Here is a 15,725-nt window from a genome sequence, read left to right on the forward strand (position 1 = left end):
TCTGCTTGGGTGCCCTATTCCATCCTCCCTACAGGCGGCTGGGAAGGAGGCCGCTCCGGGCCGGCCCCGGGGCTGGTTTCTCCAGCAGGAACGGGCGGGGAGGCGGCCTCCCTTGGCTGGCCTCCCTCTGGCGCTGCTGGCCCCGCCAAAGAGCCGAACCAGCCAATTTCTCCAGTTTCCCATGCTGGCTGCCGGCCTGCTCTGTGGGTAGTTCAGTTCATGAGCATTTTACTGCTGCTTTTTTTCTTTTTTCCTTCTTTTTTTTTTTCCCTTTCTTTTCCCCCATGGTTTCCTGATACTCAGATAATTGCAGAATTGCACAGAAATGAACCGTTAACTCCCCTGGGTGGAGAAAGCTGGAGAAAGGTGAAAGTGCCAGGCCAAGAATCCAAGCGAAAGACAATGTGTTAGTGGGGAAAGGAGAGGGAGAGAAAGGAGGGGAGATGAAGTCAGGAGAAGAAAAAAAAATCGTCATCATCTTGGAAAAAGTTACACTTACCGCAACTGCAGACTACTGGGTTCAGATGAAGATAAATAAATGTTAATGCTTCTATTTCATGCTCTTGGCAGGCCCACGTGGTGATGCTTTATTGGTCTTGCACTTGGGTCATTTGTGCGCTGCGAGTTCTGCAGCTGTGAGGCTTAAAACCTTTTTTTTTAGAGGGTGTTTTGGTTAGGTGGTAGGTGGTCGTTAGGGTAAATTAATTGCTAAGGAAGTTCATTAGCCCTGGAAGGGCAGCTTTAGTTTGAGGAAGAAATGGAATTTGTTAATTCACTAGAAATTGCACTGAACTGATCAAATATTTGTGTGTAAATTGGGATCTAAATTTGCACTGTACATCTGTGAAGCCTAACTCCTTAAATAGCTCTTCAGGCTGATGATCTCGTTAGTTTTAACACTGAAATATTTATGCTGTGTCACTAAAATGCTATGGGTTAAAGTCTAGTTAGAAAACTAATTTTATTATTTGAGGAAGAAGAGTTATTTTTGGTTAGTATGTTTGTAGTGTAAGATGAATGGCAAGGGCTGTGCTTGGTTTGCTTTCTGCCCTCTAATCTTCAGGCTGCCCTTCATCTCCCCCCATCAATTAGAGCAGTTTTGGCCCTTCTAGTGTGTAGTCTTCCCAAATTCCCCCTGTGTCATCCCAGAAGCTGGTAATTGCTGGGGCTTGTGAATACTGCAGTTACGGGTCTCTGCACCCCTTACCTGGATCCTGTTTTTTAGCTGAGCCTGGAGGTGTTTATGGGATTATAGTTACAATGCCATCTTACTTATAGTTGCGCACATTAAATTCATTTTAACAATGCAGTGTTGTGTAAGTAAAGCAGGACAAAAAAGAGTGAAAGACCTTGGAGTGAAAAGGTGGGCATATGAAATAGCGGTTTCTCTATTCTTGTTTACTCTTAAAAGCTGCAAATGAAAAAAACTAAGAAGATACAGAAAAAAAAAGAGAAGGCTGTAATGAGCTCTGTAAGTTATTCTTTTTCAGATATATAAACTGCTCAGTCCCTAGTTTGTTGTGCAAATTACCAGTATAGAAGATAAAGGTGAGAAGTGATTTTGATCGGTTAATGATGAAAGAAAAGACTTATGTCTCACATATACCACATAGGTAATGAAATACTTACTATGCAAGTAAGGTATAAATGGCCCAACATTTAGACACTTAAAAAACAAACAAAAAACCCAAAAAAGCAGCAAAACAAATAAACCAACTGATCAAAACAAACCCCTCCCCCAAAAAACCTTGAACTATTAGAGGGAAGGGAATTCACACCAGTACAATGCAGTGAACACACCGGTACAATAAATGGAGATTTTCCTGATTTTTTTTTTTTTTCAGATAAATTGGATTTTAAATATTCCTTTAAAATCATTAGTTCAGCCTGAGTACTGTGTTGTAAAATATTTAAATATATTTTGAATTCATAAACATATATAATCATAGAACTAAATCTTGTATTGATATTACAGTAGTTTAATTGAAAGATAACAATAAAGACCTCGTCACTTAAGAGGACTTTGTATTTAATAGAGATAAGTTTTAGGAGAAAATATTAATAAAATAGAAACGTCATCTAGACTGAGATAAAGATGGAGGAGATCACTTTACGTTGGAAATTTTGTGGCCACAGATTAAAAAGCTTTTTGATTTCAGGGATTCCTTATAAATAAACACCTCTGATTATCGTTCCTTCTGAACCTCACCAACTCTGCAGGTTTTTTTTCAACATTGTTTTCAAAAGCTGTACGATGGATTGCTGAAACAACAGCACTAGTACACTATATATAGTACACTATAACAATATATGTGTAATATTTACTCAAATAGAAAAACACATTGAAAACTGTTATTAATGATTTCATGCTGTTGTCCATGTCCACATATTTCGCAGAGCAGAGCCTTCAGCCAAGCATTGCATCCACAATAAGTAAACTGAACAAGAATGAAAGTCTTAAAGTTAGTTACTCTTCATCCTGTTTTATTCTTTTGACTCCTTTCTTATTTAATAGAAATCCCTCAATTGCTGTTAATAACTTCAAAATGTCTGTGTGGTTTGGTACGTATGTGTACAGGTGTTCAGGCTGTGAAAGATCATGCATTTCCAAGACTTAATTTGCATTAATGATCTCTTTGTGTTTGCAATTTTAACTTTGGTAAAATGCTAACTATTTTGAAATACTATAAAACCATTTTATTTTTGTATGTGCATAGAAAATTCAAAACATCTGGAGTCTCGAGTACTGGTTTTCCTGCTGTTTTTCCTGCAATTCCATCCATAACACAATTATTTTCCACTTTGGTTTTGATGGCGGGCATTAACTGTTTAACCTACATGTCCAAAGTGATCTGTTTCATACAAATTTCATTCCTTCTTTTTTATTTTCTTGCAAGAAATCTGGGCAGAAGTGACTGCTTTTTGTGAGGGGGCAGAAAAATCAGTCGGTCACTTCTGTCTATAGATGACATAAGAATTTGCAGGACAGTACAGAGTGGTAAGATATAGTGCACTGCCATTTTATCTCCCATATAAAATAATATACATGTCTTAAAACTGAGCACACTGTTTTAGATTCAGTAATTATCAGCACGTAATTTTTACACTGAGGTCACTAAAACCATCCGTTAATTATTTGCTTTTTCTCTTCAGAGAATGAATTCAAAGTACCTAAAATAATTGCCTAAACGTGCAGTGCCTCTCATTTACGGCTTATTCACAGTGAATTGAATGAAAATAAATGTTAACTTTTTACAACTTCCTAAAAGTCTGATTAAAAATGAAATATTCAATGTTAACAGAAGGAATGGCCATTAAAATTATCTGCATTCCTAGCTGACTATTTCACTGGAGCAATATTATTATTTGTTAAATGACTCCTTTTAACTTTTCAATCAATTATGCTGTTGTGATGATAAATATTACACATTGACTGATGAATTGTATTTCATAGTCATAGCTACATATCCCAACCAACAAAAAACAAGTTATTTTAATATTTCCAGTGTTTAAAAATTGGCATATCTTATGAAGTATGTTTTGTTTAGGAAACAATAAATGTAACCGTATGAGAAAGATCAGCTTTCTTTGGAAAATGTCTAATGTAAAAATATGCAAGAAATTTAGAAGATATCTTAAGAATTTAGAAGGACTGACATTAGGACCAGTTAATCAAACTTAATTTAAATGGTACATAACTCATTAGGGGGTGTATTTGTATAACGATAATGAGAATTGTGCACCCAGAAGGCTGTGACAGTTGTGTTTTGGGGAGAGAAGGGGAACTTTGACATGATGTCTAAATGTATGTTGATTTTTTCCGGTAGAAATCCACTGCTTAAGATGTCCAAGTTATTTTATGAGGAAGTCTATGTTGAAAGACAGGTGGATTTGTGGCAGGGCAGCACTCTGCATGTTTTTATTGGATTTAATCTTAATTTTTAAAGAAAAAGTATTACATATATTCCACAAGAAAGTCCTTGTATTTAAAAACATGACATTTGTGGTCAGTGGATTTGAACTTCATAAAGATCGAAACAATTTGCATGGGAATATTATAGCATGAATATTAGCTATTATTGTAGTGACAGAAATTACAAAGCAAAAACGTACGAAAATTCATTTATATTCAGGAAACTGGAGTTTTAGTCCAGGTATGCTCACTACCTTGTAAGGATGCTTTTAATGCCAGCAAGACATTACTGTATACAGAAGTTCAGAAGAAAGAGGCTGGGATGTGAGCAGTAAGTGTAAGTCATGGGATGATGTTCAACCGTGATATAGAGACTTTGTAATGATGGATGGATGGATGGATGGATGGATGGATGGATGGATGGATGGATGGATGGATGCAAGGAAGGAAGGAAGGAAGCTACTGCTGATTGAGAATTTGTTAAATTAAGCTGTGCTGCTTTAGGAGGACTCTACAAAGCATCCATACATTGCAGTCTTTTCAGAGACTTTCAGCTCGTGCCTGGATTGTCAAGCTGTGGGTCAGGTTGCGCGGAGAGGCCCTGGGTCTCGGTCCTTGGCGGTGCCCTGAGCATGGCTGGACGGGGCCCTGGGCAACCTGCTGCGTGTCCCTGCAGATGAGGTGACTGCCAGTGGTCTCTTCCAGGCTAAATTACTGACACTTGTGCCAGATTGTTGTGTATTTGCACTTTCTGAGAAGACAGCGGCCTGAAATATTTTCCGCTAGCGGCCTCCTCTTCCACCGTTACACCAGCGCGCGGCTCTACTGCTGCCCATGGGGAAGGTGCAGCTTCTTTAAGCTTTCTGTGGATTTTGGTGCTTAAAAACCCCACGTCTGCTCTCCCTGCAGCCTCAGCATTGTGGACATGTGAAAATCCATAGGCAGCCTCTTTTCCCACACTGGGTAGGAGGCCAGGACTACAGGGCTAATCTTCTTAGGGGTCTCCTAGAGCACGCCAAGAGTGGAGCTCAGATGAGGAAACCCAGGGCTCCAGCTTTGCCGTTGCTGTGAATTTTCCTTGTGGCCGGATGGTTTTGACATCTGGCATTAACTACAAGAGTACAAGTGCATTAAGAGAGATCTTCTACTAGTAGCTGTGAAAAGAGGGTCGCACACACCAGTGGTTTTCAAAAGAGACAAAAGGCGCGGGGCTGTAGGACAAGAAGGCTCAATTCGCTTGAGCCATCCTTGAAAGGGTGGTGGGAAGAGCTGATGAAAGAAGCCAATTTGGAGAAATACAAAAGCTTTAATGTGAGGAGCTCTTAAACCTTTGCTGCCTGCGAGGTGAAGGAGAGGAATCCCGCTTTGGAAGAGCCTGGCTTTGTCGGGAAGTAAATGAAGTAACACGTTTCCAGCCCAGCTTTGGGGGCTCCTGGGCGGATTGGGGAGGCGGGATGCACAGGGCCATTACAGGCTCTTTTGTAAAATGTTCTTTTGTGAGCTGTTATTTAGGAAAGACAAGGGGGGAAAACACTGTACATTAAAACCTGCTTAAACTGCCTTTAAGAAGACATGGGAATTCCTCTCTGTAGGTGCCTTTGATAGTACATCTGCTGAGACAGAGCTGTCGTGAAGCACTGTAGCATGAACCTAGCAAATCTTGCTACCCTTGAGCTCTTTGTTTTATATATAGCTATATATATATGCTATATATATATAAAAAAATACAAAATACATGTTTTTCGCATATGTAGTACAAAGTTTTGTTAATGTATAGATTTATAAATTCCTGGGAGGCGTGTTGTCTACAGGTAAGTGAAGAGGGCCAGGCTATGTATATGACATATATGCTTAAAGTACTTTTTCTTTTTAATAAGAAAATAGAGAATTTAAATGCTGTTCAATGGGAGATGAGGCTCCTTGTTCTTGATATTGCTATTAATCAATTACAATAGTAGTTGCTTGTTACTACAAACTATTTGTAAACTTTTGAAATATATGTATTTTTTCAGCCACCTAATTACTTCTTGACATAGATTATTCCATGTTGGAACATAATTTTTTAATATCAGAAACAGATATTTTTCCCCACTTGCCAGTTCCTTTCCTCATACCAAGCAGTAAAATCTGCCTTTCATCTCTTTTTGTGTTGTTGATGGACCAGCCTGTGTTTTTATGTGACCAGGGAACTTTTTTCCCCTCCTTTCTGCAACTAACTTGTGAATAGAAAAAGAAATGGCAATTTGGTATCTCTGTGCTTAAAACCAAAGTTAAGAAATGAATGGAAATGGTTACCAGATGCAGAAACGCTGTTGTGTGTGATTCAGTGGTACTGCTTGTTGTATGCCTCACCGGAAGGGTCAGGGATGCAGAAATGCAGAACCTGTGCTTTTTTTGTCTTGAGTGTCAGTAATCTGGGTTTTTTGCAGAAATACATGTTACACAGAATCACAGAATGGTTGAGATTGTTAATCGTCCTGCTAAATTAAATGATGGAACAGCTAACACAGAAAACCTAAGCAACGTTGCTTTTATTATAAAAGCTCTCCCTAGAGTTGGGTTCCTCATCTCTTCTCATTGGGAACGTTGCATTTTGCAGTGCCAAAGAGTCTGAGGGGACTCAGGTGCTTTAAGGAAAATATGAGCATTGTACTCTTCCTTTTTGATAATGGTTTGTCACTTTAGACATGCAGTATTAAGTGGAAGTTTTTAAAAGAAGTATGTTCCATTATTTGTAAAATATTCCATCCTATTACCAGAACATGTTTAGAGGCACCAAAGGCCTCAAATCACACCTTGCAACAACCCCTCTCCTTACCCCTGCAGGCATTTCCCATTGAACCTCACCAGAGTGATTCAGTTCTAAGAAAGGATGCTAAACACTTTAAAAGCATTTAAAAAAAAAAAAAACCCACAAATCTTCATGGACTGTTTTTTTTTTTTTAAATAACTAATTCTTTTATATGTTTGTTGATGCAGGCCACAGAAACGTTGTTTCGAATGGCAGTTTCAAGAGGAGCTATTACACCTTTAAGACATGGAGAAGTAAGCCAAAAATATATGTTTTTTTGCACTTGTGGTACAAAGTTTTGTTAATATATAGATTTATAAATTCCTGGGAGGCATGTTGTCTGCAGGTAAGTGAAGAGGACTGAACTATATTTATGACTTGTGTACCTGTGTTTAAGTGCTTTTTCTTTTCAATGAGAAAACAGAGAATTTAAATGGTGTTCCGTGGAAGATTAAGTATTTCTCAAAAAGTGCTCTGATTTTCTTTGGCTGAATAATAATTCAACATTGTAATATAAATGACTCAGAAGAGTATCTTTTATCTAAGTCTTTTCGATTGTATTTTTTGAAATTAAAAATTCTGAAATCTGTAGGAATTTACATGAAGTTGAGCTTTGTTATTGGGCAGCTATAGACAGGTTATGTAGCTTTTTCTGCCTGTTCCTCTCGAGAAGAGAGTAACTTCATGTGACTTAAAGAGATAAACAAACTGCCCATGCAAATGGCAAATGGTATTTTCCTTCTTTTGTTTTACCTCATATCACATTAATATTGTTCTGGAAACTGCGGATTAAATATCTCCAATATTACAGGAAGCAGTTTATGCTTTGGGTGAATTATACTGAAAAATAAAAAACAAAAGGCTCCCATGAGCCATGACAGTATAGAAATGAACTACTCTGGGCACTGGCACTGATGAGGTTTCAGTATAGAAACTTTAGTGTCTCTTCATGGCAGTCTGATTTGGATAAAATTCCTAGATAAATTTTGTGAGAAGTTTATACAGTAGACATAGCATTAGTGTGGAATCTAGACTGAACACATAGCCTGGAATCCCAGCTATGCTGTAAAATGTTCCTTATGCTGATGAAATTGTCTCAATTCTCTCCTTTGGAATAAAGTAGCATATTTTTCTATTTTTTAAAACTTTTCTTTCATATCTGCCACTGAGATGCAAAATGTGAGATTTCCTACCATGCTGTTGTCCATAGTTTTACTTTTTCTGGCGATGGATCCTTTGGACATTATATGTACTGCTGTTCATTTATTTTTTACAGCAGAATTTAATACAGTTTCCAGTTGTGATGATTAGGAAAAATATACAACGCTCCCAAATTCTCTAGGTTTAGGTTTTTTGGTCGAGGGTACCTAATGTTCTATCTTAATGAGCAGGTTGCCCAGAGAGGAGATGCGATCTCTATCCTCATCAATACTTGGTGAACCATGTGAATTATGGAAAAATCAAAAGAAAAAAAAAACTTTTAATGTTATTAATGGTATCATGAGATGTAAAATATTGGTGCTATCAGAGGAACAACAAAACCTTTTGTGAGCAATATGTCAGTGATTTCTGTATCTGATGCATCTTACGTAGAACCAGTTCACATAAGGGTAGAAAAAGTTCCACTTATTTTCTTCAGATACTGTTTTGTTTTTTAATCAAGTGAAATTGCCTCAAGGCCAGAGAGAAGCAGAAAAACAGCAAGCTCAGTGGGCAGAGGATGTAGCTGTGATCAGGACAAAAGGAACTGGGTGCAAGGACCATCTCCCCCGCTTGATGGTGAACTCATACGTTGGCTTGCTGCATCCCATGACACTGTATCCTAGATATTTTGACCTTCAGGGTAAATGCTGTTATTGCTAAGCTCATTAATTTAGTGCTAGGAGAGACAAAGCGTGTAAGCGTGTGAGGTTAGCTGCCTTCTGTAACAAAACAATGGGAGAAAGAATAACTTTGTTTTTTTTTTTCTTTAATTGGATTATATACAGGAAGAGAGGGAATTATCTTGATGACTCAAGGAAGATGCTTTCATTAAATTCCATTGTGGCATTATATTTTATTCAGTCTGAAAATGAGGAATGACATGAATAAAATGAAATTAATTTTTCCAGAAGAAACGTATAATTACCAAGAGTCTTTTTTTTTTATTTCCTCTTCCAAGAAATTACTGAGTGTTTGCACAGTGTGTAAGTAGAAAGTGAGCCAGAAAGACTAGTTGAATATGAATTGAAGTTTGAGTTGACTCTGTTCTGTTTGAGAAGTGTGAACTTGGCAGTGAAAATCAAAGCAGCACAACTTGTTTATTGGAAATTCCAAGCTAAGGAGGCAGCAGTCCAAATGTGCAGAAGGGCTGCTGGGCTTTCATAACAATGTTTAAAATGTAACCTCATTTAACATTTAGCAGAGAGTAAAACCATCCAAAACTCAGAGGAAAATTTAGTGAAAATACTTATTTGTTATAAATACATGACCAAAGTTGTTTACATTGTTTTAATCTGTCTTCAGTATTGAGCAGATTCATGGACAAACATTTCTTCAGTGCAGACAAAACAGTGCATGAAGGCCTAGCGTAATCCAGCTGATGTCTCCAGGTGTATTTACAATTTATGATATTGAATGTCCAGGGGAGATCTTTTTCTCCTGCTTCCAACTTGTTCTCATTCTTTTGGATTCATCTTCTCAAGTCTTCATGCATACAGAATTTCTGAATTTTTCTTTTTTTTTTTTTTTTTCATTTGTTACCATTGAAGATATTAACCTAATTACAATGATTCTTTGACTTTTACACATGGTTTCTAAATTGAATATTGAGAGTTTACGAAATTGTGCTGCCTACAAGAGAGTATCAGAGAAAGGGAAAAGTTGGGGGGCTCCATCTTGTAATTTCTGCAGCAGCAGAGGTGGGATGTTTTGAAGAAAAGTGGCAAAGAATGAAAATGAATCTCCCGTTTCCTAGCCTTGCTGGAGAATGTCATTAACGTAGGCAATGTGCTTGGTTTGCCAGTTATACAGAAGCTGTTGATTATGTTGTGCATGTGGGAAATAAATCGGGAAAAGGGATTTCCAGAGCGTGGCTGCAGTTTGCAGCAGATCCAGCAGTTCCCAGGGGTGGCTACAGAGACAACTGTGCGACGCTGCCCAGGCTCTGGTGGGAGCAGCAGTTTCCCAGACCAGGGGACACCGGACACAGCGTTTCCCCTGGTTCCTGTCAGCCAAAACTGCAGCACGAACATAAGCAGAAATAGAACTATCGTGTTTTCCACTCTAACAGCCTGTAGGATCTTACAGCACCAGTCTTTTCCACACAGTCACTGTTAGTTCCACAGAATTTATCTTCTACTTCCCCGTTTGCTGTCGTGGTAAATGTAAGAGGATATAGCAGTTGTGTAAGTGCTGCACGTCCACCTGGCTGCAATGCAGTGATGTTTAAGATAACATCACTTGGTTTTGGTCTTTGTATGAAGGGCGTTTTTTTTTATCAGTAATTTTTTCTAAGTGAGCAATCCTTATGTCCTGTGATACAGTGTTTATCTGACAGACCTCGATGAATAGTGTCCTTTCGTAAGAAATCAAAACTCACTCGTGTGTGAGAGGAAATATATATATTTTTTAGAATAAAGCTATTAAGGTAATGAAAAATGTATCGTATAAAAAGCTGAAGGCATTGTGAAACATTCATTTTCTGCATTTGTGGCTTGTGCTAGCTTACGATGTCCATTTGTAAATCACTAAAGATATACTTCTTAAACGGTCTTGTCTTTAATCTCCCTGTATGCACATATATACACATGGGTTCTTTTCATTGCAAAATTGTATTTTCTGTTGGTTTTAAGGCGGAGCCCCTCCCCAGGAGAGGAGGGGACAGTGTTAAGGGCCATTACTTGCTTAAGGCTCCTTGCCCTCTTTCCTCTTTCCCTGACCCCTCATGTCCCAGCAGAGTTGGGTACAGAATCCTGGAAACTGCAACTGTGTAATTCACTTATGGGAACAATGGGAACCTTTTCTATTAACAGTAAAGACTGTTTTTTTTTTTTCCATGAGAAGTGACTATTTCTGGTTTAACTCTTCTCATTAGAACAGTTTGAGAGATTGTAATACCATTAAGAAGACATGCTAAATGATGGCCCTTCAGGTGATCTCGTCTCTGCTTGGAGGAGTTTGCTGCAGACATTGCTGAGTTGTACACTTGATTTTTGGGTTTCGTCCCAGTGACATTTTAAATTGTATTTCTGCCCCTCTCGAGAGGTATGTACGTGTCAAGACACGAGAGGCAGGAAGGCTTCCTCAGTGATAACGTTTCGGATTGTGAGAAGTATTGTGACTCATTTAGGATTATTTTTCATGTAAGTAAAATTGTTTTGGGCACAGTGTGTTTCCTGTGATTCCAGCCCAAGGGCAAGCCAGGCCTAATCACTTACAGGCACATTAGAAACCAGAGGGCAACGTGATCCTCGGCATCTGATCCCCCGGCCCTCTCGCCTCCCTATCACAAAGATGTCATTATTACCCGGGGTTCAAAAGTTCTGCTCCCACAGCCGAGCCGACATCTCTGCTTTCCCTGCCTTTGTCTCCAGTGCTTTGGTACTCTCATGTTAATATGTGAGGAAAGATGTTTTCTCAAACTCACCGCAATCCTGCAGCATTTAGAGATGCTGGAGTTACAGTCCAGCAGCCACTCGGCTTTCTAAGCCTGGTGTCTTTAACTAAAGATACTTCTCTTCTTTGAAGTGTTATTGGTCAAAAAGTCTCATTTATTCTCACTTAATTTACAATATGTCTAATCAAGTTATATAAAATGTATATATAAAAAATTTATTCATTACATTGAAGCTTGAATCTTTAAAAAGGCCATGTCATAACATTCATGGGCTTTTCTGCCTTCAAAATAGGATTGTCAGGCTCTTGGATCTTACCCTGTTCCCTTGGATCTTATCCTGTGTTTTTTCCTCCTGGCTGAGGGTTGTTAACACACAGGAAAAAAAGTGGTTTTTTGTTTTTGGTTTTTTTTTTTAAATTTAGTATATTGCAAAACGAAGTCAGTTTAATTTAATGAAGAAAATCCTTGTTTTCTGAATATATGGCTATAAGATCTGAAGTGCCAATATGTTTCAGTGTTCGTTTCTCTTATATTTTCCCTCTTATTGGTTTTTGCAAGCTGTTACTTTGCAAAAGGATAAGGAAAGAGCTGCTTCCAGGCAGATCTGAGTCACTTTTCCTCTAAAGGGAGGTCACCTTTTCACCGGTCCTAAGAGAGAATAATCTCTACCTTGGATTTTGTTTGTTTATTTTTTTAGTGGAAATTTGTTTTTATCCGAAATCAGTGTTCTGAACCATCAGTCAAAACTGCTTGCGAGTTAGGGCCATACATAGCTATATGTTGACATGGAGAGTTCCCCTTTACATTTAAAGAAGCCTTCTTTGGAAATAGTATTGAGCCTGTCTTTTATAACTCCTTGTAAAAGGAGCAGCCAATGAATAAAACATATGCATAAGAATAGAACTGTTTTTTAGTGTACCTCCTTAAGGTTTAGGTTTGGAATATGTGTCAGAACTACTTAAAATAGTGTCGGTATCTGGAAAATCCTTCTGACAGGTCACAACGTGCAATAGTTCAAAGGTAATTTAATTGCTGAGGACTCTCATACCCTTCACAACGGCAGGAAGTGAATTCAAAGTAAATAACACGGCTGATACCGCTAAGGAAAATGAGAAGTTAGATCCAGCTCCATCTTCGAGGGAATGAGAGCTCTGGCTGCTGTAGACGGAGCAGAGGAGAGCGACCACGTTGGCCTCTGAGCTGTGCGTGCCCCTCTGGGTGCTGCTTTGAATCTGTTGGGTTGTGTGAGGCTGTTATTTGTCAGCATCGCTGCATCTTTAGCCTCTGGTATCAGAGTGTCCTGGGTGATCCAACCAGGAGAGGTTGTTTTTCACCCTGAAGAGGGAAGCGAACTTGTCTTGAAAGCTCAGCTGAATGTGAAGTGCTCCTCTGCCCGCTTTACCTAATGTTATTTTACATCTTCTTGTCAGAAAAATGATGAGAAGCATTGTAAAAATTTCAGATTTTCCAAATAATTTTGAAATGAAGTGATAGAATTTATTGGTGAAGAGAACAAGGAAAGTCAATGCATTGCATGAATCATATGTAAAAAGTAAAAAGGAATGAAAATAGGATAGTGGCTACATATTCCATAGTATGGAGAATTAAACCTGAATATTTAGAGAACTTTTGTGTTCCTGATCTGATTTCATTATTTTGTCTTGGAAATCATCTAGCAGATAATGCTTTATGCCTTTTAATGTATCAGTATTATAATGTCTCCTTTTTACATTTTGTCCTGCTTAGGACTTAAATGTTTGACATACAAAAATAATGCTTATCATAATATAATGCATTTTCTTTTAATGCAGACTGATAGTGTATGTTCACTTCATGATCATATTTTCCTCTTACTTGTGAAGGGAAATCCAAAGCACAGATAGAAATTAAATTATAATTAGGAATATTTGTTACGTAGCCCCCACCAAAAAGTTTCTGGAAAGCCGGTAGTTTAGGAGGCAGTTACTTATACTCTAGAAGTTTGTCTTTAAAAAAAAAGATCTGATATATTGCCTGTATATTCCAGATTTCTTTTCCATCAGCAACACCACACATGGCAAATACAAGAGAAAATTGTGGCCACAAAACAACTGAATTTGAGAAAATATATTTACTTCCCAGTCCAGTTTTTGTTCAACATGGTTTCTGGCAGTCAAGAAGTACAGTACTGGGAAGTACATGAGACAGTTTGTTTTGTTGAGATAATTGTTTTTCTTAATCCCCTTTTCATGAAAAAAAGATGTAATTAGTGATTGTCACTTCAAATAGAGACTTCTCTGTGACGGCATTTGTTTTAGAAATATTCAAATTGTGGTCTCAGCTGTCATGGCCATGGAACAAAACTGTCATCTTGTTTCATGCTTAAAACCTGCGCGGACAGAGTCTGGCAACCCCATTCTTCTGCGGGAGCAAAGCGCATGTGGAGGCAGGGAGCGCTGCCCCCGCGCCCTGCGAGAGGCACAATTGCCCGTGTAGTGTTATGATAATGCATTTATAAAGGAGAAAAAGGAGAGAACTGCAGAAGGCTGTTTAAACTGATCAAACTCAGGTTTAGCAGTTTGCATCAGCTCACAGTTCCCATTCCTGGACACGAACGCCAAGCACAGGCTGCAGGTGTGATTAGGCATGGACATCCATTTAGCTCCTGTGCAGGTCACTGGACTGCAGATGTTAGAGAAGCAGCCTGGCCAGCCTAGGAATGCCCCTTTTTCCCTGGTATCTGACAGTAAAGATAAATGCACCTCAACCTACCCACTGCTTCCACTACTTTGAAGAAGAGAGATTCTAAGTCCAGTGTAAATGTTACTTGTGCCTGGTGGTTATCAACTGATGGAAATTATTTTTTCTTTAGGAAGATAGCACAAATGGAAAAAATCTTTTAAGAAATTAATAATTTGTCATTTCCTCCTAATAATTTGTTAGGATTATTTAATTCAATTATTTAAATAATGTCCTCCTGTTTCTATGGCAGGTTTCAAGGGTAGCTCATGACCTTTCTTCAGAGTGCAATTGACGGGACAAATCAGTTTGACAAGAAACAAATACCGAGATAGATTGGAATGATTGAGGAGCCAAGAGCAGTTTTGTCCTCCTGCATCAAAGGCTTTTTCCTCTGGTCAAGTGACTGGGGGGGGCAGGGAAGGAAATCACTATATCCCTCGTGGCTGACTATATATTTTTTAATGTTTCTATTCTGCTTTTTGTTCCAATTCAAGTTGTCTTATGCATACCTATGAATTTTAAAATATCTCATTCATACACAAAACCTCAGTGTTTTTAAAATATTTTAAATTGCCTTGCTTATAAATAAGTTGCATACATTAAAACACAAATTGAACTGCTTTTATTCAGTTGTCCAAGCAGATGATGAAGGGGTTACACTGAACAATCAGACTCCTTCTGTTTCATGTTTGGTCAAATCTAGGGGAAAATAATGCAAAGTAGTTCATATTTCTTCACTGAAGAGTAACTTTTGGTTGTAATTGGTGAAGTGAATTTGGTGAAAACTATGACCAGGAGGGGTATGAATAGGAAAAATAGTAACAGGGAATATTTAGCATATTGTTCGTGTATAAAGATCTGATTTTTCAAACTTCGTTGTATATTATTGTATTTAGGTAAAACTAGAATAATGTTTTTTTATCATGTAAAAGGTTTTATCAATATTATACAAAATTTTAAGATTTAAATCATCTCTATGTAAACTTTTTTCTTAAAGCTCTGTAAAAATCCAAATATAGAAGGGGTGTATGGATGCACGTATGTACAAAGTATGTTGGGCAAATACTTGCAAGCAGTAAAACCTTGAGGTTTTAATTTTCCCTTCATAGATCGAATAATACAGACCCTTTAGAAATAATAAAATGGGCCTGGGCAGATGCTGTGTGTTTTCTCAAGTTTGTAGGGGGTTTTGACTGCTGTATCTGGAAACTGATACCCCAAACAAGGTGTGATCCTAATATTGATGAAGGAAGGAGGAGGGTCTGCAGGATCTCCATCATAGGACAGAGCCTGTTGCTGGTTGGATGCAGCTGAGAACATCAGTGGCTTCTATAGGTGCTGCAAGTGCGGTACCACTGCACTGATCCCGAACCAGATCATCCTGAAAAGCTTTGCTCTTCTTTTATTCTAAATGAAAAAAAATAAGAGCAGATTCTGAGAGGCCAGGCCTCTTCTCAAAAGGACTAAGTCGTTTCTCTTGACTCTGAGGAGCATCTTGGAGTGTGAGATAGTTTGGTAGCTGCAGCTCTGCTCTGCCAGCAGCCGGGATATTAGCATGAACAAACCAGTGGGACAATTGTCCCAGCCCGAGCCATGAAACCAATCTGTTCCTGTCAGATACAATTTTATGGAAACTAATTCTTTGTTGATGGAATCAGGTGAAAAATATGTGGGCCCCATTAACAAACAATATACGCCTTTTC

General features: G+C 38.3%; 1 protein-coding gene across 2 annotated transcripts in view; it reads left to right on the forward strand.

Moving 5' to 3' along the window:
• The window catches only part of TMEM135 (transmembrane protein 135), a 152,888-nt gene that overhangs the window by 53,246 nt on the left and 83,917 nt on the right, over positions 1–15,725 (forward strand). For both annotated transcript variants that reach the window (XM_026034922.1, XM_026034923.1), the window contains one exon: positions 6,893–6,958. In XM_026034922.1, coding sequence (XP_025890707.1) covers positions 6,893–6,958 — 66 coding nt within the window. The remainder of the gene's footprint in view (positions 1–6,892; positions 6,959–15,725) is intronic.

The sequence above is a fragment of the Nothoprocta perdicaria genome, unplaced genomic scaffold (genome assembly GCF_003342845.1).
Source record: "Nothoprocta perdicaria isolate Ctin4 unplaced genomic scaffold, notPer1 scaffold_152, whole genome shotgun sequence".
Classification (NCBI taxonomy): domain Eukaryota; kingdom Metazoa; phylum Chordata; class Aves; order Tinamiformes; family Tinamidae; genus Nothoprocta; species Nothoprocta perdicaria.